General features: G+C 38.1%; 1 protein-coding gene across 3 annotated transcripts in view; it reads left to right on the forward strand.

The window, feature by feature from the left end:
• The window catches only part of ldb1b (LIM-domain binding 1b), a 45,896-nt gene that overhangs the window by 16,076 nt on the left and 4,120 nt on the right, over positions 1-25,700 (forward strand). For 2 of the 3 annotated variants that reach the window (XM_057843345.1, XM_057843344.1), the window contains exons 2-8: positions 14,469-14,571; positions 16,513-16,557; positions 16,747-16,822; positions 16,901-17,003; positions 17,102-17,274; positions 18,185-18,307; positions 18,395-18,478. In XM_057843345.1, coding sequence (XP_057699328.1) covers positions 14,469-14,571; positions 16,513-16,557; positions 16,747-16,822; positions 16,901-17,003; positions 17,102-17,274; positions 18,185-18,307; positions 18,395-18,478 — 707 coding nt within the window. Of the gene's footprint in view, positions 1-12,371; positions 12,761-14,468; positions 14,572-16,512; positions 16,558-16,746; positions 16,823-16,900; positions 17,004-17,101; positions 17,275-18,184; positions 18,308-18,394; positions 18,479-25,700 lie in introns of those variants that run through there. The other variant, XM_057843346.1, reaches the window with a different exon arrangement.

Consider the following 25,700-nt stretch of genomic DNA (forward strand, 5'->3'; position numbering starts at 1 on the left):
ATTACTTTTTTAACTGTATCTGAGTAAATTTTTTTAGATGAGTACTTTTACTTTTGTAATATTAGTTTGAAGTGACGCTTCTCTTACTTGAGTAAATTTTTTGGGCTACTCTACCCACTTCTGCATATGTGAATACATCCTAAACATAACCAAAAGTGTTTTTACTTCTGGAATACATTGTGGTTCTCACTGTATTTCAGATGTGTGTTGGAATTTACATTGTTCCTAATGTAGAAATTTGGAGTTTAGCTACTGTTTGTGGAACAGACAAAAACTTTTGCAATTTTGATATTTGTGCAAAAAACATGAAGTTGATACATATGATTTGCTTTTGCAGGCCACATAAAATCATGAAGCTGATCAGATCTGGCACTCGGGTCTTGATTTTGACACCTAAACTCTACAAAGTAGTTTGATAAACAAAACACAAATACAGCTACAGAACATTTTTTTTTTCCGTTAAGTTGTATATTCTTGTTACACAGTACTTGGATTCATGTGTGAGGCTGGCCAGAGCAGGGACGATTCACAGCGTAACGCGTGTGTGTATGTGTACGTATTTCACTTGTGAGGGTGAACAGAAAACCAAAAAAAATTTACCCAGGTAACTTTGACTTCGGTAGATTTGTTAAAAGGAAAAGCTACTCTTACTCCACTACTTTACACTACAGTAGTCGTTAGATTTTCCCTCTTTATTCTCCATATTCAATTGTACTATTTTTTTGACAGCGACACCAACAGTGGCACTACCAGTTTCACCAATGAGACGTCGCAACAATAATTACATTATTCCATTATACCAATTAAACTCAATTCTATGATCACAACGGCCTGTTCAATCATGTGGGGTCTTTAAAACACTGTAAAAAATTAAGTATTTGACATAGAGCGTTCCCGTCAACAGCGCAGATTTTAATCTCCCTCCCAGTTTTTTTTTTTTTTTTTTGGCACCAATTGACCAATGAAAACCGGAGTTATGATCCTTTTAGTTTCATAAGAGGAAAGATATTTTCTCCACTGCAGGGCACTAATGCTATTTGGACGAATGATGCTTAATTTCTGTATTTTTTTCTCTTGCCTGAATTCAATGATTTTTTTGTATTTTTGCTTGATGTGGTTATCTAAGACGTTGTAGTCTTAACCATTAACTATATTTTGATTTGTTGTAAAGCACTTTGAGGACCTCTGGGATTTTGTAACGGGCTGTATGAATAAATTTGATTTTATTATTTTTCAAAGTATAATAATAACAGTTCATATGATAACTTTGTGCTGATAAGAAAAATACCGTTTAAAAAAAAAACTCAAACATCGTAAGCAGTTACTCACAATGTTACTCAATACTTGAGTATTGTTTTCACCAAATACATTTTTACTTGTACTTGAGTAATTTTTTTGAATGAGTACTTTTACTTTGGTAATATTAGTTTGAAGTGACGCTACTCTTACTTGAATAAATTTTTTGGGCTACTCTACCCACTTCTGCATATGTGAATGGATCCTAAACATGAACAAAAGTGTTTTTACCTCTGGGATACAGTCTGGTTCTCACTGTATTTCAGATGTGTGTTCAATTTGCATTGTTCTTAAATTAGAAATTTGGAGTTTAGTTACTCTTAGTAGAACAGACAAAAACTTGCAATTTTGGTATTTGTACAAGAAACACGAAGTTGATCCACATGATTTGCTTTTGCAGGCCACACAAAATCAAAATCATCAACCTAAACTCTACCAAGTAATTTGATAAACAAAACACAAATACAGCTACAGAACGTTTTTTTCATTAAGTTGTACATTCTTGTTACACAGTACTTGGATTCATGTGTGAGGCTGGCCAGAGCAGGGACGATTCACAGCGTAACGCGTGTGTGTATTTCACTGGTGTGGGTGCTGCTTAAAGATAAGACCTGCCCTGTGCCTCACAGCGAAAGAGACGGTGTGTGTAAGCCCTTAAAGCCTTATCCTGATACACCTCCCACCCCCACTGCCTCTCCATCACCCGACACATACACTTGCTCTGTGGATTAACTCAGTCATGTAACATTTCAATGGCAAAGCTTACAACACACACATACCCTTGCACGCACACACACTGGATTAACCCCTGTGTGTCCAAAGATGATTCTTAGCCTCTCTCCAGTAGTGAAAACTTGCTTGTTACCATGACTACTGTGGACATAGGGTTAGATAGCCAAATCCACACAGGTCTAACACACACACTGCCGTGAGAGACTACACTACACCATTATGCTGGACATAAATTTCTGCTGCCAAAAAGTGTAACAGCATCCTTCTCTCTGAGCTATGAGCCTTACGAGCTAGGATATAAATGTGTCATTCACCAAGTTTGATGAAATATATCCATATAAAGTAAACCTCAGCTTCTTTTTGCCACTGGTCAGGAGAGGCCTTCCTTATCAGGGTTTTCTCCTAAATACCCATGCAGTCGTCTGTTTGATAGATTCGATCCAAGCTGCTCAATATCATGTCTTAGTCAATGAAAACCAAGCAAAGTTTAAAAAGGAAAGAAAAACAAAAAGGAAATTTGAAATTCATTATTTCCCCAGTGCTTGTGTGGGATTTCTCCCAGTATCTGTACTGTATATGTTGCGTGACCTGTCCAGGGTGTGCTCTTAAATTGATTTAATCCCAGACTGCCTCTAAATAGCATTTTGCCACTAAAATTTGACATGGTGCAACTAAATTTTTCATTTAGTAGCACGGTAAATTTGCGTATTTATTTGTACCTATTATTTTTTTAATAATAGTTGGCCACAGTGCACAACTGAGCTGGTAAAATTATTTCTCAGAAATATAGACAAGTTTCCTGAGCGAAATATGGACGGCGCCATTTTGGAAAATATCTGCTCTATACAATATTAGTTGCGTTTGAATTAAGCAGTGTGTTGACAAAGTTAAAACTGCTAAATTAAAGCAGAGGAACTTACGGAATCTCCGAAAATGGATTCAGCACGACGTAGATGAGACGCACATGAGATTGTATGATTGTTCTTATCACTTCGTTGATCATTCGTGGACAAAATTATAGCAACCTGTCAGCCTGTGTTGACGTGAGTTGTGAAATTACAAATTATATTACATTTGCCAAATGCTGAGGGGCTGACACGGATTTTGTTGCTACAAGGAAATACTACAAGGTATGTCCATATAAACAAAAATAGTATGTCATTCTTTTTTTATTGCAGATACTGATCACAATAAAATATTTGAACCACATGATTTCATTTCTTGTTTTATTTAAAACGATTGGTGCATGCGCAAAACAGGTCAATAAATCACAATTTATACAATTATGAGAAAAATAGCATACGAGAATGTGATATCAGACAGCACAGCTCCTGAACCTTGCCAAACTTTCACCTGACATTACGGAGACTATCGGCGGCCTCCTGACAGGCTTTCTCCCGCTGTCCTAAGTAATTCCAGCTCCAATAGCGTATCTTAAAGTTGTTGCAGTTAAAAAGCTCGTAGTTGGATCTCGGGATCAAGCTGACGATCTTAGCGAGGTATGCCACCGTCTGTCCCAGCCACCATCTGTCCCAGCCACTGCCTCGCGCCCCCCCAGGAGTCGAGCCTTCCATCAACAAAGTAGAACTCACATAGTCTCGATATATGTCTATCAACGTACAATTGTAACACTTGCATTTATTTGTTGACATACTGTAATTGTGCCATGCTACACGTACTGATTAGCAACAGGCTAGCAGCAGATACAGTAGTTGCAGTAAATAATACAGTATTAGAAATCGTCATAATTACAATAATCATCGTAATAACAATATCAAAGGCAACAAGTCGTTTCATGCACAAGATTTTAGCTTTAGTATTTTTTAGGCACCAGGCACATGAAAATGCAGGGACAGGAAGAACATACCTTCCATAACACGGCGGCAACATAGCTACAAAAACACCCGGTCTTTGTGGTGGCATGAACTTGGTTCCACATCTGCCCTCATGAACATGCTGTCCTCCCCTGTCGCGATGATGGCAGATGGATGCGATATTTCCAAATTGTCTTTTTTTAAGGGATTTTGATGAGTAATGTTACTCCAGCTCCACTGTTGTCTGGATGGAGAAATTCTAAAACGGAAGTTGCTCGCAGACATAAGGAAGTAAAGTGGAAGTACCTCGGAAACTTGTCTATAGTGGAAATGGGAATATTTAGTTCGCAAGTTAATTTACATTTTGCATCCCTAATTTTTTTGTCACTGCACCCCTAAGTATCGTTTTATCTGACCTTCAATGTATGTTTTCTTTTGATGTATTTTTCAAATAGGATGCAAACACCAACCAATTGCCAAATACAGCTGCAAGCTACGCATGCAATAAGGTTTTGAGTTTAGAGTCGTTTAAATAATAATAATAAAAAAAAGTATTATTATTGCCAAGGTTATGTCCTTTGGCTATTAAATATAAAATGCTATATAATCTTTAAAATTACTTTTCCAAAAGTTGTTTCAGTTCATGATAATCCTCGGCGCTATGAAACTCACTTTAATTAAGACAGTAAGACTGATCTATTAATATGTATGTGAACCTTTAATCAAGGGAGTCATCTGATTTATTATTGCTGCCTAATTATCAGATTTTTTTTCCAGAGTAGAATAGATTATTACCATTTACAATGTTGTTATTGTTTGCCCTGTACGATGTGTGCTCCCACTTTAATTTAATTTAAAAAAAAAAAACTTTTATGAAACATGAATTCACCTGACATTGTGTAATAGTGGCAAGCAAATTTTTTTCTTACAGTTCTGAGTAGTTGAAATTCAAGCTCAGTCTTTGTTGTGGGGAATTTACTTGTCCTCGTGTAGGTTTTCGGCAAGTGTTGCAGGACAAGCATGTTTGGTCAAAGTGTGGTGGCCCATAAATATATGCATAAATATGATACCTGTCTGTCATAGTGGTTCATGGTTCATGCATGACAGACGTACGTACTACTTGTGCTTTTTTTTTTTCTTCTTAATTTCCAACTATACCCATATGGATGAGTTCTTTCTGGCTGTGATCTGAATATCTGATTATATTTTGAGGCGATTTAAGCAGATTTAGAGGCCATGGGATTCTCCTTTAGGCTTAATGCTCTGTGTGTGCATGTGTGTGTGCGTATGTGTGTGGGCAAAAGAGAGACAGCAATGTGATATCTTTCAAATACTTTACTGGTTATAGTTTTGATTAAATCAAGAATCAAATAGCCATGTAACTACAAGATGCTATCATATTTTGACTCCAATAAAAAAATCTATAGTAAAAATCTTAGCCAAACGAAGCGAGAGAAAGAAAGCAAAAGATCATTGACCCTTTAAACCATTGACCCTTTAAACCAATTTAATCTAACATTTTAAACAAAAGTGAGAATCATACAGGCATGCAGACCAAGATACGACACTGTTTTATATTCTTCTGTATTGCAGACATTGATATGAAGTCGTGAGTTTTTATGCATTAAACCAAAATATTTGGAGGAAAAAAACTGTTTATGAATAATGAACACATCCCTGTTGTAATGCCAGGTTTTTCTGATATTTTTACAACCAGCCATGTGGGTGTGTGCAGAATTAACCAATCAAATTCAAACACTCCTGTTGAGTGGGAGTCAGCACACTATATATTATTTTTTGAATTACGGAACAAAAGTTCTACCTAGGTTTTGTCAGACTGCAGCAGAATGACTCAAACACAGGTGGATAAAAAAATCCCTGCAATCTCAACAGAGGTGTGTAGACTTTTTATGCCTATATACAGTATCTCAAAGTCCACCGAAATTTAAATGTACTAACAGCTAGAACAACCTGATTTCAAGATTAAATATTTGCAAACTAAGTGATTGTATATTATAGACTTTTGGGTCACCTGTGCGATCGTCTACGGCAACTGACTTTGGTCAAGCGGCAGAGTATACCATGACTGATTGCCAGCCATCCTCAGGGACACATTTGGACATAAACAACATCCACACAATGAACAATTGAGACTTATAATCCTAACATGAATGCTTCAAGAATGTGAGAGGAAGCTGGTGTACCTTGAGAAAAACCCAAATGAGGAACTGGAAGCCCAAACCTCAGAATTTTGAGGCGGATGTGCAAACATCTTGCACACAGTGCTGTCCAAATTAAATTTCAATGTTTTCTTTTCTTGCAGAACACAAATATTATGTTAACATTCACTCATTCGCTGCCACCCAGTTAAAATGGATCAGACGTGTACTAGTGACAAACTAATTTAAAGAGTTTTAATTTAGTTTTTTAGAGTTACATGAATGCAAGCTAGTGTAGGTTTGCATAGGGATGGTAGGGACAAAACACTATCAACTTTTCAGGATGCTCAAATTGTCCCCACCAACTTTTAAATAACCTTATTTGCATTATATAATGTTCAGTTATACAGGCCATTTAGATTGTCTTCCCATATGTTGTAACGATAGAATTGACCCTACCATTATTAAGTGAATTATGGTGTTTGTTTTTTTTCTCAAACGCACATTTGATTGACTGATGGCTTCACCCCCACACACACACACACGCACACTCTCACAGTACAGAATTACGTGACATGTCAACTGCCGCCTCCTCTGTCCGATTCGAAGAGGAATATTTTTTTTCCCGTTTTTTTTTTTTTTTGGGGGGGTCAGTATCCGCTATAAGTAATGTGAAAAGTCATTGTTGTGTAGTTGAGAAACGCACCACTAATTTTGCTACTGAAAGTCCGACCTGCATCACAGTTTAGCATTACATTTGCATTAAACTGTGTGAACTTGCTGACCTGAGCAGGAAGCTGCTTTAGGAGAAGTGTCCTCCAGTATGTGTATTCTACCATGTTAACATTAATTAAACTGAGAAATATAGTGAACTCTGTTCAGATGTAAGAAATGTAGTGAACCAAGGTTTACCCCCTTCTTCCTTGTTTTCATTTTTATTTTGCTTATGTGGTCTTAAAACAGCCCAAAGGAGCTTTCATTTTTTGTTGAGTTTGGCTGTGCTTGTGGACAAAAACAGTAGTGTTTTTCCTGAAGGAAGGCTCAATCTTTATTTATTGTTGTTATTCCCTGACAAAGAATTTTTGTTGTTGTTATATTTAATTTTTTAGACAGAAATTTTTGAGTGCTATCAAGACAAATGTTTATTTTTTGCATTCCTTGATAAGAGATGATTAACAGTTTTGTATTTCCTTGTATGTTAATACACAAATTTGTGTTCAAATATTGCAATTTACATTTGATAATAAAATCCAGACATTTATTCTGGAAGTTTTCAAAATGTTCTTTATTAGTTTTTGGGAAAAACAAAAACAAAAAACGTTTGAATCGAACAGTGTGTCACCTGAACCTATACATATGCACTGCAAAAACCCATCTCCTTAAAACTGAAAAAAAGAAAAACTTAAATTCATTCTTCTTCAGTGTAAATCTATTAGAAACAAGCGAAATTATCTGCCAGTGCTTTAAGTAAATTTTACTCAGATTTCTTGAAATAAGAAAAATAACTCGTTGAAAATAAGCTTAACAGACTTATTTTAAACAAAAAAGCTTCTGTATTTAATGTAAAAAAAACATGTTTGTCAGAAATGTTCTTAATTCAAGAATGTTGTTCAAAACATTATTTGAAAGCATTTTTATCTTGATTCAGGTGAAAAATGACCGATTTTTAAGATTTATGGGCTTAATAAAACCAAATGGTAATATTTACTAAAAGTCAGTGGAAGAATCTGACACATTAATCTGTTAACTTGCCTTTAAAACTCAAAACAAGATGAAGAAAATTATTCGACTAGATTTTAAGAAAAAATATCAGATTAAGATATTACACTGTAAATTTGCAGTGTGAAAATTAGTATAAGTCAAAACAGATTTATTTTGCATTAATTATCTAGCCTATCAATAAATTAGGTTCTCATTGGTGAGAAATGTAGCCCTGACTGCCGTTCACCCAGTCTGTTTGGTCTTATTAATGTCCCATCCCCAGCAAAAAGTGTACATGCAGGTTGCGCTGTTCCCAGTAGTCATAGTCCCTACCAATATTGAAACCAAACCTACGCCTTTGTATGAATGTACAGCTATTATTGACAGTGGTACTGAAAGAGTTAATATGTTCACTTTCTGGAAATTATGATTTGCTGGTGACTAGTTAAGGTATACTCAGTTAACTTGCCTGATGTCATCAGAGACACCTGTGAACAAGGGCATAGGGACGGTAGGGAACACTACCAACTTTTCAGGATGCTCAAATTGTCCCCACCAACTTTTAAGCAACCTTATTTGCATTATATAATGACTTCAGTTATATAGGTAATTTAGATTGTCTCCCTATATGTTGTAAGGATATAAGTGACCCTACTATTATTAAGTGAATTATTTTCATTATGTTCAGACTTACATTTACCCCTTTTCACTGCTAGGTGCGCCGGTCCATTAGTTCCCTTCAAATGCACGTTTTATTGGCTGATGACTTGGACCCCCGTCCCCCCACACAGACACACACACAAACACACACACACGCACTCAAAGCCCCAGCCCCATGCCACCTCCTCCAGCCCTTTTGAAGAGGAGGGATATTAGTTTTTTTTTTTCGAGCAGCTGCAGTCACTATTAGGGTTGCTCATATCATGTTTTTTTGCTCCCGATCCGGTCCCGATCGTTTTAGTTTGAGTATCTGCCGATCCCAAAATTTCCCGATCCGATTGCTTTTTTTTGCTCCCGATTCAATTCCAATCATTCCCGATAATTTTTCCCGATCATATACATTTTGGCAATGCATTAAGAAAAAAATGAATAAAACTCAGACAAATATATACATTCAACATACAGTACATAAGTACTGTATTTGTTTATTATGACAATAAATCCTCAAGATGGCATTTACATTATTAACATTCTTTCTGTGAGAGGGATCCACGGATAGAAAGACTTGTGACTTTGTATATTGTGACTAAATATTGCCATCTAGTGTATTTGTTGAGCTTTCAGTAAATTATACTGTAGCCATGCCCAAATGCATGATGGGAAGTGGAACCATGACTGTGCGTAGTGCTACCAATTGATATATCTTCTCTGCGTTGGGAAATAACATAAGGTGTTAAGAAAAAGATCATTTGCTACCTTGCTTCCCCACATTGCTTCCCATGATATTTCTAATTGTAGGGAGAGGGATTGTAAGGCTTTAGCCCAGGGGTGTCCAAACGTTTTGCGAAGGGGGCCAGATTTGGTGTGGTAAAAATGTGGGGGGCCGAACTTGGCTGATGTCCTTTATGTAGAACAGGGGTAGCCAACGTTGGTCCTTGAGGGCCCCTATCCAGCTTGTTTTTGTGAGGAGCAGCATTTAGTGTGTAAGCTACTTCATATGCTGGTAGCAGGTACTGCTGACCAATTTATTAAGTCTGTGTGCGGGCCAGATCTTATTTATTTTATGACAGAGGCTGGGGGCCGGATGAAATTTGACCACGGGCCGCATTTGGCCCCCGGGCCGGACTTTGGACATCCCTGCTTTAGTCAATTAAAAAAAGGCTCCAAAGGCTGCCAAAATTCACTCTACTCATTTTATGATGCCTTTTATCGCTCTATATAGGTAAAACGGCGCCATTACAGATTGAGCGTGACAATGCGTGAGTGGGTCGTGCAGTGCATGCATTAAATGCGTTAAATATTCTAACGTGATACATTTTTAAAAAAATTAATTACCGCTGTTTTGGGTATAAATTTGATAACCCTACCTTAAGCCTAAACTAAAGACTCTGGATGAGTGTAACACAGTGCTTCTCAATTATTTTCTGTTACGCCCCCCCAAGGAAGACGTAAATGTTTCGCGCCCCCCCAAGGAAGACGTAAATGTTTCGCGCCCCCCAAACTCTCTGCCGCCACTGTAAATAGTATCATTTGTCTATAAAATTACTATTATAAATACGCATCTGCCTAACATTGTGTCCTTTTTTTCTAATAAAGAAAAAAAGTAACATAGATCAACTTGTAATAAAGTATAACTTTATTAACATTGTTTTGTTTGCAACAGAGAAGACTTGACGCGCATCAATTTGCCTGAATTTCAAAAAAAGTCACATCCAAAACTGTAAAAAGTACACTTAAGGTACATTTTTGACCATTTGATACAGAAAAATAAAATGTAATAAAATCAGTAAATAATAACAAATTAAAATTGATTAGAAACATTCACTCATGAGGAAAATATGCCAACAAATTTGACCGAAAAAACAAAACTGAATAAAAGAAAAAAGAGCGTCCTTGGACAGAAGGACAGTTTTTATTTTTGCTGCTCACAGTATTTACCACCTTTGCAATGGTATGGAGTCATTTTGCACTGAGCATGCTAACAATGCTCATTGGTTTACTGATACAACACTGACAAAGCAGGACGATTGTTGGCAATTTTCGGCACGTTTTCACTGAAAAACAATCAAGCGGCTTATCAATGAGATTGGGTCTAATGTCTTTAATGTGGCGTCTTAATTGATTTGGCTTCTGGCTGTCCGATATAATTATCTTTAGACACAGTAAACAGTGGTCTTTCCTCATCACCCACTGTATTAAAAGTCAAAGCTAAAAGGCAAACGGCACGAAAAAAGTGCATTCTCAGCGGCCGAGGTAGAATTGTAGGTGAGGGCGGTCGTCATGACGATCCCAAGCCGAAAATGGCACTTCTCGGGCGGCGACGTGAGAACCGGACAAGACAGTGGGTTCGCTGCGTGAGTGAGTCCGGTCGGAAAACGGCTTTCGAAAACAGCGGCGGCACACTGCTCTTCATATCTGTTTTCTGTGTGTGCTGAGTGCTCTCCCCTGGCATCGCTCTGCGCCCCCCCAGGGGGGCGCGCCCCACTATTTGAGAAGTACTGGTGTAACATATTATGTCTATAACGTTAAATACAATTAGAAAACGATTTAATTAAAAACAAAAAAAACAAACAAACAAACAAAAAATATATATATATTTAAAAAAAGGCATGGCCGATATTTTTTTGCCTATTCCGATACTTTGAAAATGACGTGATCGAACCCGATTGATCGGCATCGACATCTCTAGCCACTATATTTAATGTAAAAAGACGTCAATGTTGTGGAGGTGGAGAACACACCACTAATTTTGCAATTGAAAGCCTGACTTGTATCAACGTTGGCATAACATTAAACTTTGTAAATTTGCTAATCTGCAAAACTTGAGGAGGAAGCTGTTTAGAAAGAAGTGTCCTCCTGTATGTATTTTCTACTGTTAACGTTACTTACACTGTGAGAAATGTAGTGAACCGAGGTTTATCCCTTTCTCCACAATTTTCATTTTTATTTTATTTATGTGGTTTTAAAGCAGTCTAAATGAGCTTTCATTTTTTGTTGAGTTTGGCAGTGCTTGTGGAAGAAAGCTGTAGTATCTTACCATAAGGAAGGCTGAATTTTTATGCATTTTTGTTTATCCCTGACTAAGAGGTTTTTTGTGTTATTTCTAATGTATATTTTTATATACTATATTTATATGGTATATTCATTTCTCAACAATGTTCAGTGGTCGTAAGACAAATGTTTATTTTTTGCATTCCTTGATAGTTAAGAAATTCTTAAGAAGTTTGTATTTTTTGTGTATTTCAATATAATTTGAGTTTTGTTCAAATATTGAAATATTAATTTGCTAATTAAATCCAGACATGTATTTTGGAAGTTTTCAAACTGTTTCTTTAGTAGTTTTTGAAAACAAAGGTTTGAATGGAACAGTGTATCACCTGAACCAATACATATGAAAGTTAGTATAAGTCAATACAGATGTATTTTGCATTGATTATTTAGCCTATCAATTAAATAGGTTTATATTCGAGAGAAATGTAGCCCTGACCCCCATTCACCCAATCTGTTTGGTCTTATTAAAGTCCCGTCATCAGCAAAAAGTGTTTATGCAGGTTATGCTGTTATATCGTCCCTACCAATGTTGAGACCAAACCTACGCCCTTGCCTGTGAAACTTGTAAGGATGATTGATAAGTGCTGTAGAGGATGGATGAAGACAACGAACACATCTGTTCAGCTATCAAAACAATGATATGGTCCACAAGTAGATGGCAATTTGGCAAACATGCTAATTAACTTTTATCTTTACTTCTTGTAATTTGTTTTTATAAATATCAAATTTGAAAATGCTTCTTTTCTGTTTTTCTCCTTGTTCATTGTACTGATGCAGCTCAGTTGTGAACATCTTCATTCCCACACGCATTTCCACTTGGCTGCGTTAGGCCAATTCTCATCTCTGTCACTTAGAAGGAAAGCATGGGATGAAGGAGGAGGAGGAAGAGGGAAAAATGCTTAGCAGACAACCTTTATGAGCTTTGGAGGGGAGTGGAGCGGAGGGGGGCGACTGGCGGTGGCGGTCAGGGGAGAGAAGAGCAAATGTACTGCGGAGAGAGAGGAGGAGGAAGAGGAGGAGGAGGGCCTAGAGCTATTGTTCATGTCCTCCCGTGAACAAAGGGCTCATCGGGGTCCGTATGTAAACCCACAACAGGCTTCAGCCCTCTGACAAGGCCTCATGCGGGACAAAACATAGCCGACATACTGCCGCTTTTGGGCCGTATTGCTTCTACGGCCTCACACTTGGCGGAGAAGTGCATCGATTGCGTTCATTGGGACGTGTTGTGTGGGTACGTTGCGCCGAGCCGTCCATTCAGCGGCCCTATTGGTCTTGACGCACGGAGCGTACGCACGGACTCGACTACGGATCTGTAAACATTCGTCTTCTCGTTGGACTTCAGCGCAGGTAAACGCTCGCTTTTCCAGGCTACGCGATATGCAGCGCTTCCACAGCTGTTGTCGCGAGTAGATATTGCTTAGCGGTTGGTGCGGCTGTGTTTTTCTGCCTTGTTTTGGTGGATACTCGTATAAAAGAGGATTTAATGCTAAGACGTTAGCGAGCGGCTAACGGTGAATGCCAGCTGCCATCTCAGCTAGCTAACGTTAGCTTGGCCACTAAGTGATTTATTTACTAGTTTCACCCGCTGGAAACGGAAGCTGGTGGGAATATTTGTTATGTACATATACATGTTGTCAGTTTCTAATGTCGTTTACTTGCATGTGGATCACACTGGTCTTTTGCTTCGAAATGTTCTAAGCTAACGTCCTACCTAGCTAAAAGCTAATGTTAGCATTGTGGTGCCTTTCTAATTGCCTTTGTAACCTCACAGCCCCTCGTAAAATCTGCCAGCACGGACCTAGAACTAATAAACATGTCCACTGTGTCTTTATAAAGGTAACGTGAAACTTGAGCAGACCTCGACTTTGAAAGCAGGTTTTGTTTCACGGAAAAGTTTGATTTGTTCGGTGTTTCTGTGCAAGCCGGGCGCCCGAAATTGATGCTAGTATGATCGTTTTTACGTGATAAGTTCTTATGATGTAAACAGTTTAAATGCAGTCGGGCTTTGGTGGTCTTTTCATCATTGAGCCACGCCAATCTCAACGTATCCTGTGTGTTTGGACAGTGCAGTATCTGCTTGTTGAACAGGAATGAAGCAATTCCCAATGGAGGAAGTGGAATCCTGCTGATGTGATTGGGACTGCCTGTCATTAACCACTAACAGGGGAAGAGAGGAGCTAATGGAGCTCTCACCAACTAATGGACACATAACATTGATTATTTATTTATTTATAAACTCAATTTGTGTTGTTTTTTTCCCCTCCCTGCTGCTGTTGTACCCAGCCCATTGCGCAGTATTGCTTGCATAGTAAATAGCTTTTGTTGACAATAAAAAGGGTATACTTTCTTGGTTGGAGTTGCAAAACTTGTTTTAGGTTCTGACAGAACGGTAAGCTTTTGTAATTGCAGCCAAATTCATTGTGTTGACACTCGTTTTAGTGGCACGCAATTGTGTTTAGATTGTTGTATTATTGAGTCTTCGGCATGTATTACAATAACGACGATTAACAATTAACACATCGAAATAATGTATACTTTTGTGCTTGCACAAGCACACATTTCAATTATATGTGCGCTGAGACGGTCATGTTTATTATGTTGAGACAAGACATTTATGAGGTGGGGCGTCACCATGGTAACGGCTGGGGTCGTGACCTGGAGACTGCTACCCTGGATAGCCTTTAGAGAGCTTGCCAATTAGAGTAATATAAGGGGAATGAAGCATGTGATAGATGGAAATGGATTTATTTAGCATTGTTTGTTGGTAATCGAGGACTTTATTCAATTCTGTCAAACAAAAAGAAGCAGTGCTTCGTTTGATTACTGTGAATTCTGTTGGTTTCCTTGCTGTAAGCCTTAATAGCAGTTAGGTGCGTATTACAAATTTGTTCAGCAATTGCACATTTATAATGTTTTACTATTTGTGTGTCTCATGAGAGTACTTTCAACTGAACATCTAGACTAAATTAATGTTTTGCCCTATAAACAACTGATATATTACAATAGATTATATATGTATTACAATTTGATTTATTTTTTGTTTTTTCTTTTCCAGGCTGTTCCTCCAAGTCGTTCAAGCTGTACTCCCCCAAGGAGCCCCCCAACGGTAGCACTTTCCCTCCTTTCCATCCCGGCACCATGCTGGACAGAGACGTGGGGTGAGTTTCGTGCCTGTTCATTCTCAGTATGTTGAATGCATGATTCTTCGTCTGTTGTCAGAAGCTAAGCGGGGTCAGGACTGGTTAGGAGCCCACTCTGGTGGGAGGCCAACTGGGTATGCCAGGTGACATAAGATTGGCATGTGTTTAGAACTCAAAATGCAGTACAGATTGTGGATTGCTGACATCCTTCAAATTAATAGCTGAACTCTCATTTTATAATTCGACAAATTAAAACTACTTGTGAATAGTACCAGTCACAGCTGCCCTTGGAAAATATTTTTTGCTGAAGTGAACCATTTGAAAATAAGAAAACTCCTGCAGTCTTGCTGACCTGTTATCGCTTCTCTGGGAGAAATATTTCACTTAGGTGGTTATTCAGGCTTCAGCAGCGTGCCGGTTGAGCCTTTGGGACAGAGTCGAAATGGCCTCGGAAAATCACCACCAAAGCCATTGCCTCTTTTTATTGTCGTGACTAAATAACTTCTGAATTTCATACGCTACTTTTGTGTTCTGTTAGGTAACTTAACTATACGCTGTCATGTTTTTATTATGCTTAGTCGCATCATACTCGCTAGAGCAGGGCGGTAAACCGAAAATTTATCGTTACCGAAATTCTTCACGATGACCGACGTAATTTTGACCATGTCGGTAAATTCGGTAATTTAATAAAAGAAGAAAATATTGTCTTTTCATCCCGCTTTGACTCTGTGTTGTTCGGCTATGTTCATTCCCCTTTAAGAAAGCAGACCGTGTGCTTACGTTTGGAGTCACATGGTTTTCAGGAAGCCAATCAAACAGAAGCCCGGTAGGCTAACGCTAGCAGCTAACGCTAGCAGCTAACGCTAGCGGCTAACGCTACAAGTAAACGGGATGAAGTCGGGCTTAAGTTAGCTTCGCCAAACTTTCACCCGACATTAAGTAAACTCTTGACGGGTTCCAGATAGGGATGGAAAAACCGAGGCTTTCTGAAACAATGAACCACTTTTAAGACAATTGTCCTAAATTGAATCACTGTTTGACACACTGCAAGAGCCCCATCTACTGGATAAACAGTGCGCGTTTCTTTTTAAAAGTAAAGTTGACAAATTGCCTCAGCATTACATATCTTCAATAGAATTAAGTGGATGTCGTCTATTTCAACCAGGAGATCGTGTCGTTATTAAGTGTGATTTACACAATTAAAGTTGACCTCTTTAAGCCTGTGTCATTGCTTTTGTCTGTGAAGATGTGTTCAAAGCAGTATTTGGAATACACGACAGTGCTAGTCTTGTAAGTGGCTCGTCCTAGATGACGGGGAGTAACTATGTATTGTTTATTTTTTGTAAAAATTACAGTACAGTAAGCACAGTGCTTGGGAACAGGAATATTATTGCATACTGTAAGGATTTCCAAAATCATAAGATGTAAATAATTGAGCCGAATAAAAGAAAGGAAAGGTTTGTGAAACATTTTATTTTTAATTAAGTATAATTTCTGGGGGGCGGGTGGATGTGTCGTATTTGTATCTATTCTAAATATCTAAACGTATGCCACTATCTAGTGTATAACAATGCGGAATGAATTTAATGAAATTCAAGTGATGATATTTTTCAAGTCATACAAGCTGTTATAAATGTTCACACAAGAATTCTTATTGTTTACAAGATTTTTTTTAATACTTAATGTTTAGACTGCATGTGCAATTGTTAAATTGAAAGCTGGTAAATAAATTTAATGAGAAACGGTTAATTTGTATTCCATGCATTGATTCAAATTTTCAAATTATATAACAGTTTGCTTGGGCGAATTTATCGTCATTTATCGTTATCGAGGTAAATCTGCTCAATTTATCGTGATACGTACTTAAGGCCATATCGCCCAGGCCTAATACTCGCTACAGTTTTGTGTTTAGGTTTGGTTGAGCTATACTGTATGTGACGCTGTTTCTCTCATTTCCAGTCCAACCCCAATGTATCCTCCCACATACCTGGAGCCAGGCATAGGGTAAGACAAAATAAACCGCTATACAGATAATGTTGTCTCCTATCAAATGCATTCAGCATCAAAGTCTAACCAGGCTAAATGAGGTTGTTAAACAGCTTTGATAGTACTACAGCTCTGAATTTTCTTTCTGTTTTATCACCACAAGCCAACTGTTCTTTTGTTTTCACCTCCTGTCTTTTTATGGTGTAGGAGGCACACACCATATGGCAACCAGACAGACTACAGAATATTTGAACTAAACAAACGGCTACAAAACTGGACAGAGGTTTGTAAATTCTCTTATTAGCACAACAGTAGAACTATGTGTGAGTAATGCAATATTTGTCCCCATTCTAAAATGTAGGAGTGCGATAACCTATGGTGGGATGCGTTCACCACAGAGTTTTTTGAAGATGATGCCATGTTGACCATCACTTTCTGTCTGGAAGATGGGCCTAAGCGTTACAGTAAGGACAAATGCAACACGAACAAATTTAGTCTAATCTGTACTGTTTAATCCAAATCTCTTTTTGTCCACCCCTTTGATTTCTTTCCACCCTATAAGCAATTGGTCGGACGTTGATTCCAAGGTACTTTCGGAGTATATTCGAAGGCGGTGCCACGGAGCTCTACTATGTGCTGAAACACCCTAAAGAGTCATTTCACAACAACTTTGTCTCGCTTGACTGTGATCAGTGCACGATGGTCTCCCAGAATGGAAAGCCAATGTTCACACAGGTGAGTTGCCCTAGCCCCCCAAAAATGGTTTGCCCCTGCATCTTTTAAGATGAAAACTTTTACTTGAAAATTGGTAGACACATCACAGGTGTCAAACCCAAGGCATGAAAATATGCACTGAAATTGGAATTAGGTTCACTTTTAGAAAATGATTTTCCCTAAACAAATTCCTAGAAGACTGACAACCAAATGCAAAGTCAATATTGTCTGATTTCAAATTTAATTTGATATTACAAATTTAAATAGCATCAGCAAAATTAAGGGACAGTTGTGAATAAGTAATATTATGAGGTTATATATTTTTAGAAACAGAAACTACAATGTCGCGTGGGACAAAAATGAATTGAACATTGCTAAGCTCAATGAGAATACATTTTTTGTTTGTTACATTATGGTGCAAATGTCTCAACGCAGACTAAATAGACGGGTAGTAATGTAAATGTCAAAACAAGAAGTGAAAATGACCCAACATTTGGATTGATTTAACCCCCTTTTTGTTCATCCTAAAATTGTTGGATGAGTTTGGACTTGGCTTTGTGCACTTGGATTTTAAACCGGGACCACAGCGATGAAAGCGCATGTCCAACATATCTTGTGATCTTTAGCGTTTCCCCATCAAATGTGAAGAATTAAGTTTCAGACAAGCTGAAAGATCCCAGTCCTACTCCTGTTCATATAGTATTTTCCTTCTTGTAGCACCGTTATTGTACAAACTCAAAGAAAGTAAGTGCTACTTGTGTGACTGTAATCAATATAAAGGACCTATAAACTTACAACCAGAGTTGTAAACCCGTCACTTATTTAAACTTATTTAATGCTGGATGAGATGCAGTAACCCATTTAATGACCAAAATCTGAATGAATATGCACATATCCTAATCTAATTCTACTCTTGACTTTTGTTCTCTAGGTGTGTGTTGAGGGCCGCTTGTACTTGGAGTTCATGTTTGACGACATGATGAGGATAAAAACGTGGCACTTTAGCATTCGGCAACACCGTGAGCTCATCCCTCGCAGCATACTTGCCATGCATGTGAGTAGATGGAAATCTTGCATCTTTAACATGGTTAATTTCTGTCCATATCAGTTATTTTTTGTCTTCTGTTGAAAATTGTATCAGGCCCAGGACCCACAGATGCTGGACCAGTTGTCCAAAAATATTACAAGATGTGGCCTGTCAAACTCTACTCTAAACTACCTCCGAGTAAGTCAATAACAAAACATCAGAGACCCTCTATATGGTGGTACTCAATTTGTGCTTCAATAATATTGTGTTTTAAACGTAAACAAACACATAAAGTAGGGCTGAACGATATTGGAAAAAACTTATATTGCGACTTTTTGGGGGTTTGTGATATAATACGATATACTGTATATTGCAATATTAAAACTAGAAGAATTTTCACCAGATGACTTAAATAGCTTTGTTTGGGAAAACTGGTTGACTCATCATGACTATATTGTATTCATATAATGCAGTTTACTCCAGGCTAAGGGGCTTCATCTGTGAATTATGAAGATTGATGTATGTAAAAGGGATCCAGGATGCCATGTCTCTGCAAACTTGCTGCTTTTATGAAGCAAAACAAAAGTTTTCGGGTTAAAAAATACAATTGCACGCCCTGCGATACGACTATTGCGCATGAACATATTGCGATGGCAATGTGCAAACGATATATTGTGCAGGCCTAACTGAAGAAAATCTTGGCGCTGTTGTGTGTTAGACTGGATCTGGAAGTTAAGGAATAGATGAACAAATTTCAAGATTTATTTATTTATTTATTTTTTTTTAATATTGAAGAGTAAAAAAATGTAAAAGTTTTATAAAAATGAAGAAGACAAGCTGATAAAACCACAATACACTAAAAAAAAAAAATCACAAATGAAGAAATGAGCAAACACTTTTTTTGTGAGAATGATGCAAATTTTGATAATTCACTTTTATGGATCAATTTCTGAACTTTTAACAAAAAACATTTAGTATATTAAATAACTGACTATTGTCAAATGTCAGTTATTTTGGTGTGCAATTTAATACCTGAATTCTTCAATAGCTTGATGTTTTGCATGTGTTTTGGATAAGAAACACCAAAAAAGATGAAAGCAAACTTTATTGAAAGAGATTATATTCCTCTCAATATTCAAATTCCAAATGCCTCCACTGAGTGCATGCATAACATTTCATGATGAAAAATCAGTATATCATTGAGAACATTTCCAGAACAAAAATGGGATAAGTCATTGTTATACTTCCAGCCTCACTCGTAATCACTAATCAGTTAACTTCCTGCTTTATTCACATCAGCGGGAAGCTTGACTCAAAGAAAAACTCCAGTGCTTCAACTGCCAGAAAATTGAGTGACTATAATGGGAGGGATCCTTTCACCTTTCAGAAAAGATTGGTGGCTTAAATGAGAAATGGTGTGTGCCATTTATCACTGGATAGAGTCGCTGTTATAGCGAAATTACCTTTTACTGCTTTCTTAAAGCTCCTCCCGTTCAAGCCTAGATGACACACAAAATAGGACAGGGTGGGGGTTTGTTGTACCTCAACAAACAAAGAAGGAGGAACAAAATTTTCGGCAAGGATATAATTAATTGTTCTGCAACTGATAGTTTTTTTGTCACAAACGTTCAAATAGTTAAAAATGGCAGGATCCAGTTGACATGGCCGTACCATATTCACCACCACATTTGCTTGTTCTGACCCCTCAGGGCACCTGTTCATGTTTACTTATTTAAAGCTTAATCCGGTTCAAGAGTGGCAAATTGGGTAAAGCAGCATAAGCATGAGGATAGCTTTATTTCGTCATATAGTGGGTTCAAGTGCCACTGTCTTTTGGACCAGAAATAAAACCTCACTTTTGTGTAGGCCTCTAAAATGAAGGAAACTGTACATTTATTCAATAGAAGTATTAATATGCGCTATAGGGATGTCTCAATTGTATATTTTTGCACACGAATCAGTCACTGGATTTTGAGGAACTGCCGATACCTAGTCCCGATCTGATACCGGGAAAAAAGTTTGACTAGTTATATATATTGTAAAATTATTAAAATTGAAATGTTAAGGGATCAAAGTCATTTTGTTGCTTATTTAAAGAGCATATGACACCAGAAAAAAAGTCTTAAATGGCATTATTATGTGAATTAGAATCATATTTTGAGACGATTCGACTATATACAACAATTTAGCAAAGCGCAGATGACGAGAAATTAGTCTTTTAATCTGCCGGTTAGCCATGCCTACCATTATAGGGCTTTAGCGTCCCCAACAGGTGGATGACGTCAGCGGTAGACTGGGCTCATCGGTTTTACTATTCAGCCCATTGAGGGGTAATTGTTCAGAACGAGGAAAACGCGACGAAGAGAGCCGCAAAATGTCATTGTTTCAGTCTCTCTACTCCAATATTTTTGCAGGATATTCTTTTTATCCAAGTATTTTTCCCCAATAGCTATATAAATGGCTTGAGAAGGACCAGTCAGCCCGTCGAGGGGGAACTATTCACAATGAGGAAAACGCGATGAAGAGAGCGGCAAAATGTCATTGTTTCTGTCTCTTTACTTCAATATTTTTACAGGATATTCTTTTTACCCAAGTACTTTCCCCAATTGCTAAATAAATGGCATGGTCATGACAAATAACAATCTTGTGCTAAATGGAATATAAAATAATAAAAATCCATTTATTCAAGACGACATGGCAAAATTACTCCATAATGGTCAAAACAGTCGACTTCACCTTTACTGTCACACCTCCCGAACGATATTTTATGACACCTAAATCAGACATATGTAATTTCCCTTCCCCGGCTTCGGAGAATGTAAACAGACCAGAAGGAGTGACAGCTAGCCGACATGCTAACCCGAACCGAGGGACGTTTCAAAGTCTTCGAAGTGGAAAATCACACATAACTAGCCTGGATTATTTGACATGGCGACCCGGTTGTCGAGTTTCTTTGCGGATCGGCAAACCGCCCGGCGGAGAGCAATTTACAGTTCGTTCCCTGGAGGAGGGTGGCTGGAGTTGTTGTGGAGCTAACGTGCTAACAGCTAACTGCTAATGAGCATGAGGATAGCTTTTTACATGCCTATCAATGATCAAACGTAAGTAGTCCTTTATTTAAAGGAATTTTATAGTGTTTACTTTGTAATCACTGTATTCGTATTTGACATAATACAAAACAAGATGTTTACTCACTTCCTTGTAAGTCCAATGGTCCCACAGTAAATATCCACGGTGAATGGGAACCTTTTGAAACTCCAAAAAGGCGCATACGCCTCTCCCTCATACAGAATGATTTTTCTGCAGCCGTTTGGCTGGCGTGATGCGAAAAATAAACGTATTAATCCGCAAAATCAGCTGAATCATTCGTCCCCATACACAACAGTACGCTGTATAGTGAAGAGGACGTCTTCTACCGTACACGTCACAGCGCCCTCCTCCTCAATGCAAGACCGAAGCCGGAAGTCACTCATTTTCCTGGCGCGGGATTCAAAAAACTAAATAAATATAGCGATCGCCTCCACACACATCCAAGCGGTCCATATCATTCAGGGGCATAAAATACCGCGTGTATTATGAAATAAACATGCTTTTTCGTTATTTCATAATACACGCGGTATTTTATGCCCCTGAATGATATGGACCGCTTGGGTGTGTGTGGAGGCGATCGCTATATTTATTTAGTTTTTTTAATCCCGCGCCAGGAAAATGAGTGACTTCCGGCTTCGGTCTCTCATTGAGGAGGAGGGCGCTGTGACGTGTACGGTAGAAGACGTTCTCTTCACTATACAGTGTACTGTTGTGTATGAGGACGAAGGATTCAGCTGATTTTGCGGATTAATACTTTTATTTTTTGCATCACGCCAGCCAAACGGCTGCAGAAAAATCATTCTGTATGCGGGAGAGGCGTATGCGCCTTTTTGGAGTTTCAAAAGGTTCCCATTCACCTTGGATATTTACTGTGGGACCATTGGACTTACGAGGAAGTGAGTAAACATCTTGTTTTGTATTATGTCAAATACGAATACAGCGATTACAAAGTAAACACTACAAACTTCCTTTAAATGAAGGACTACTTACGTTTGATCATTGATAGGCATGTAAAAAGCTGTCCTAATGGTCATTAGCAGCAGCCCGTTAGCTGCACAACAACTCCAGCCACCCTCCTCCGGGGAACGAACTGTAAATTGCTCTCCGCCGGGCGGTTTGCCGATCCGCGACAACAATAGACAACCGGGTCGTCATGTCAAATAATCCAGGATAGTTATGTGTGATTTTCCGCTTTGAAGACTTTGAAACATCACTCGGTTCGGGTTAGCATGTCGGCTAGCTGTCACGCCTTTTGGTTTGTTTACATTCTGTGAAGCCGGGGAAGGGAAATGACATATGTCCGATTTAGGTGTCATAAAATATAGTTCGGGAGGTGCGACAGTAAAGGTGAAGTCGACAGTTTTGACCATTATGGAGTAATTTTGCCATGTCGTCCTGAATAAATGCATTTTTATTATTTCATATTCCATTCAGCACAAGACTGTTATTTGTCATGACCATGCCATTTATTTAGCAATTGGGGAAAATACTTGTATAAAAAGAATATCCTGTAAAAATATTGAAGTAAAGAGACAGAAACAATGACATTTTGCCACTCTCTTCGTCGCGTTTTCCTCATTGTGAATAGTTCCCCCTCGACGGGCTGACTGGTCCTTCTCAAGCCATTTATATAGCTATTGGGGAAAAATACTTGGATAAAAAGAATATCCTGTAAAAATATTGAAGTAAAGAGACAGAAACAATGACATTTTGCCACTCTCTTCGTCGCGTTTTCCTCATTGTGAATAGTTCCCCCTCGACGGGCTGACTGGTCCTTCTCAAGCCATTTATATAGCTATTGGGGAAAAATACTTGGATAAAAAGAATATCCTGTAAAAAATATTGAAGTAAAGAGACAGAAACAATGACATTTTGCTGCTCTCTTCGTCACGTTTTTCTCATTGTGAATAGTTCCCCCTCGACGGGCTGACTGGTCCTTCTCAAGCCATTTATATAGCTATTGGGGAAAAATACTTGGATAAAAAGAATATCCTGTAAAAATATTGGAAGTAAAGAGACAGAAACAATGACATTTTGCTGCTCTCTTCGTCGCGTTTTCCTCGTTCTGAATAGTTCTCCCTCGACGGGCTGACTGGTCCTTCTCAAGCCATTTATATTGCTATTGAGGAAAAATACTTGGATAAAAAAATATCCTGTAAAAATATTGGAGTAGAGAGACTGAAACAATGACATTTGGCGGCTTTCTTCGTCACGTTTTCCTCGTTCTGAATAATTCCCCCTCAATGGGCTGAATAGTAAAATCGATGAGACCAGTCTACCGCTGACGTCATCCACCTGTTGGGGACGCTAAAGCCCTATAATGGTAGGCGTGGCTAACTGGCAGATTAAAAGGCTAATTTCTCGTCATCTGTGCTTTGCTAAATTGTTGTATATAGTCGAATCGTCTCAAAATATTATTCTAATTCACATAATAATGCCATTTAAGACTTTTTTTCTCGTGTCGTATGCTCTTTAAACCATAGACTTCACTATCAGTTGATGGGACACGGGGCGAGGGGCCGATCCGAAGGGTCCTATTTTCAAAAACTTAAAATTCAAATATTTTAATAACCAAAGCCGTTAGCGACCTAAAACCAAAACCGGCACCTCCCTTAGGAATATGAGTCTCTATGAGCAGCAACATCATAAAATTCAAAGTCAAGGCAACAAAGGAGTGGCTTCGTAAGAAGCATTTCAAGGTCCTGGAGTGGCATAGCCAGTCTCCAGGTCTCAACCCCATAGAAAATCTGCGTAGGGAGTTGAAAGTCCGTGTTGCCCAAAGACAGCCCCAAAACATCACTGCTCTAGAGGAGATCTGCATGGAGGAATGGGCCAAAATACCAGCAACAGTGTGTGAAAAGCTCGTGAAGAGTGACAGAAAACGTTTAGCCTCCGTTATTGCCAACAAAGGTTACATAACAAAGTATTGAGATTAACTTTTGGTATAGAACAAATACTTATTTTCCACCATGATTTGCAAATAAATTCTTTAAAAATCAAACAATGTGATTTTCTGTTTTTTTTCCACATTCTGTCTCATGGTTGAGGTTTACCCATGTTGACAATTACAGGCCTCTCTAATATTTTCAAGTGGGAGAACTTGCACGATTAGTGGTTGACTAAATACTTATTTGCCCCACTGTAATTAGGTTGGATTCCGATGTTACTATTGCCTCAGCACGGAGGCATATCTTGCCAGCTATCTGGCTCTCGTCGTTTTTAGATTGAAATGTTACAGAAGATAAAACACGTAAAAGGTGATTCTTTTTTTGTATGGACGCAGAAATGTCTAAATTACTACATTTTTGCCAAAATGGGCAGTTGGCCGAAAATTACCTATCATTTGAATGTACGAGGGACATTCAAAAAGTAATGCACTCAAGTGCATTGCTCGTACAGTATTTTACCAATCTTGTTTATATTTGGCACAAACTTGATAGGACAAACCTTTTTGCGATTGTTATACCGGTAGGTGTTTTTCTTATTTTCAGATTTTAAAGCTTAAACTAACTCATCAGCATAAATTTTGTTGTCAGGATTGACAGAGGTGGATGGGCGACCACTCCGGGGCTTATCGGCTATGCTGGCTTTACCCATCTCTTCATGGTCTTCAGTACTGTTTTTAAATTGCTGTACCCATCTTTGTACAGTAATATAGACATTTGTAGGCATTTTCCAGCCGGTTGTGAATCTTCAGAGGGGTTACTCCTTCTGCAACAAGGAATTCGATTACATTCAAGAGGGGCAGCCATTTTGAAAGCTAGTTTAAGCTTTAAAAATCTGAAAATAAGAAAAACACATAACAATCGCAAAAAGGTGTGTCCTATCATGTTTGTGCCAAATATAAACAATATTGGTAAAATCCTGTACGAGCAATGCACTTGAGTGCATTACTTTTTGAATGCCCCTCGTAAATTTACGCAACTGTGTATGGATTCAACATGGCGGCCATCACAAAACAAAGAACTTTTTGAGTTGAAAATTCTTCTAAATAAATGCAAACATCACCGGAATCTCTATAGAAACGAACATAGAAAAGTCTAGATTCTTGGTTAAAAGCAAAAAAACTTATCATTCATTATCATTCATTTTACGTAAATATTTCGAGCTAAAATTATGTTATTATGTAATCCAATGTGGCGGTGGCTGCCACAAAACAAAGAGCTTTTTAAGTTGAAAGTGCATGTGTGTGGCTCTTTTATATAATAATTACCTTGAATCCTCGACCAAATCACTCGAGACAATCTGGCCTGCTTGTACGCTGTAAAACATTCGTCCTGTTTCCAACTTAATCCGGGGTTTGAACATAGCATGCGTTTGAGGTTATTAC

This window comes from Corythoichthys intestinalis, chromosome 8 (assembly GCF_030265065.1).
Source record: "Corythoichthys intestinalis isolate RoL2023-P3 chromosome 8, ASM3026506v1, whole genome shotgun sequence".
NCBI classification, from domain to species: domain Eukaryota; kingdom Metazoa; phylum Chordata; class Actinopteri; order Syngnathiformes; family Syngnathidae; genus Corythoichthys; species Corythoichthys intestinalis.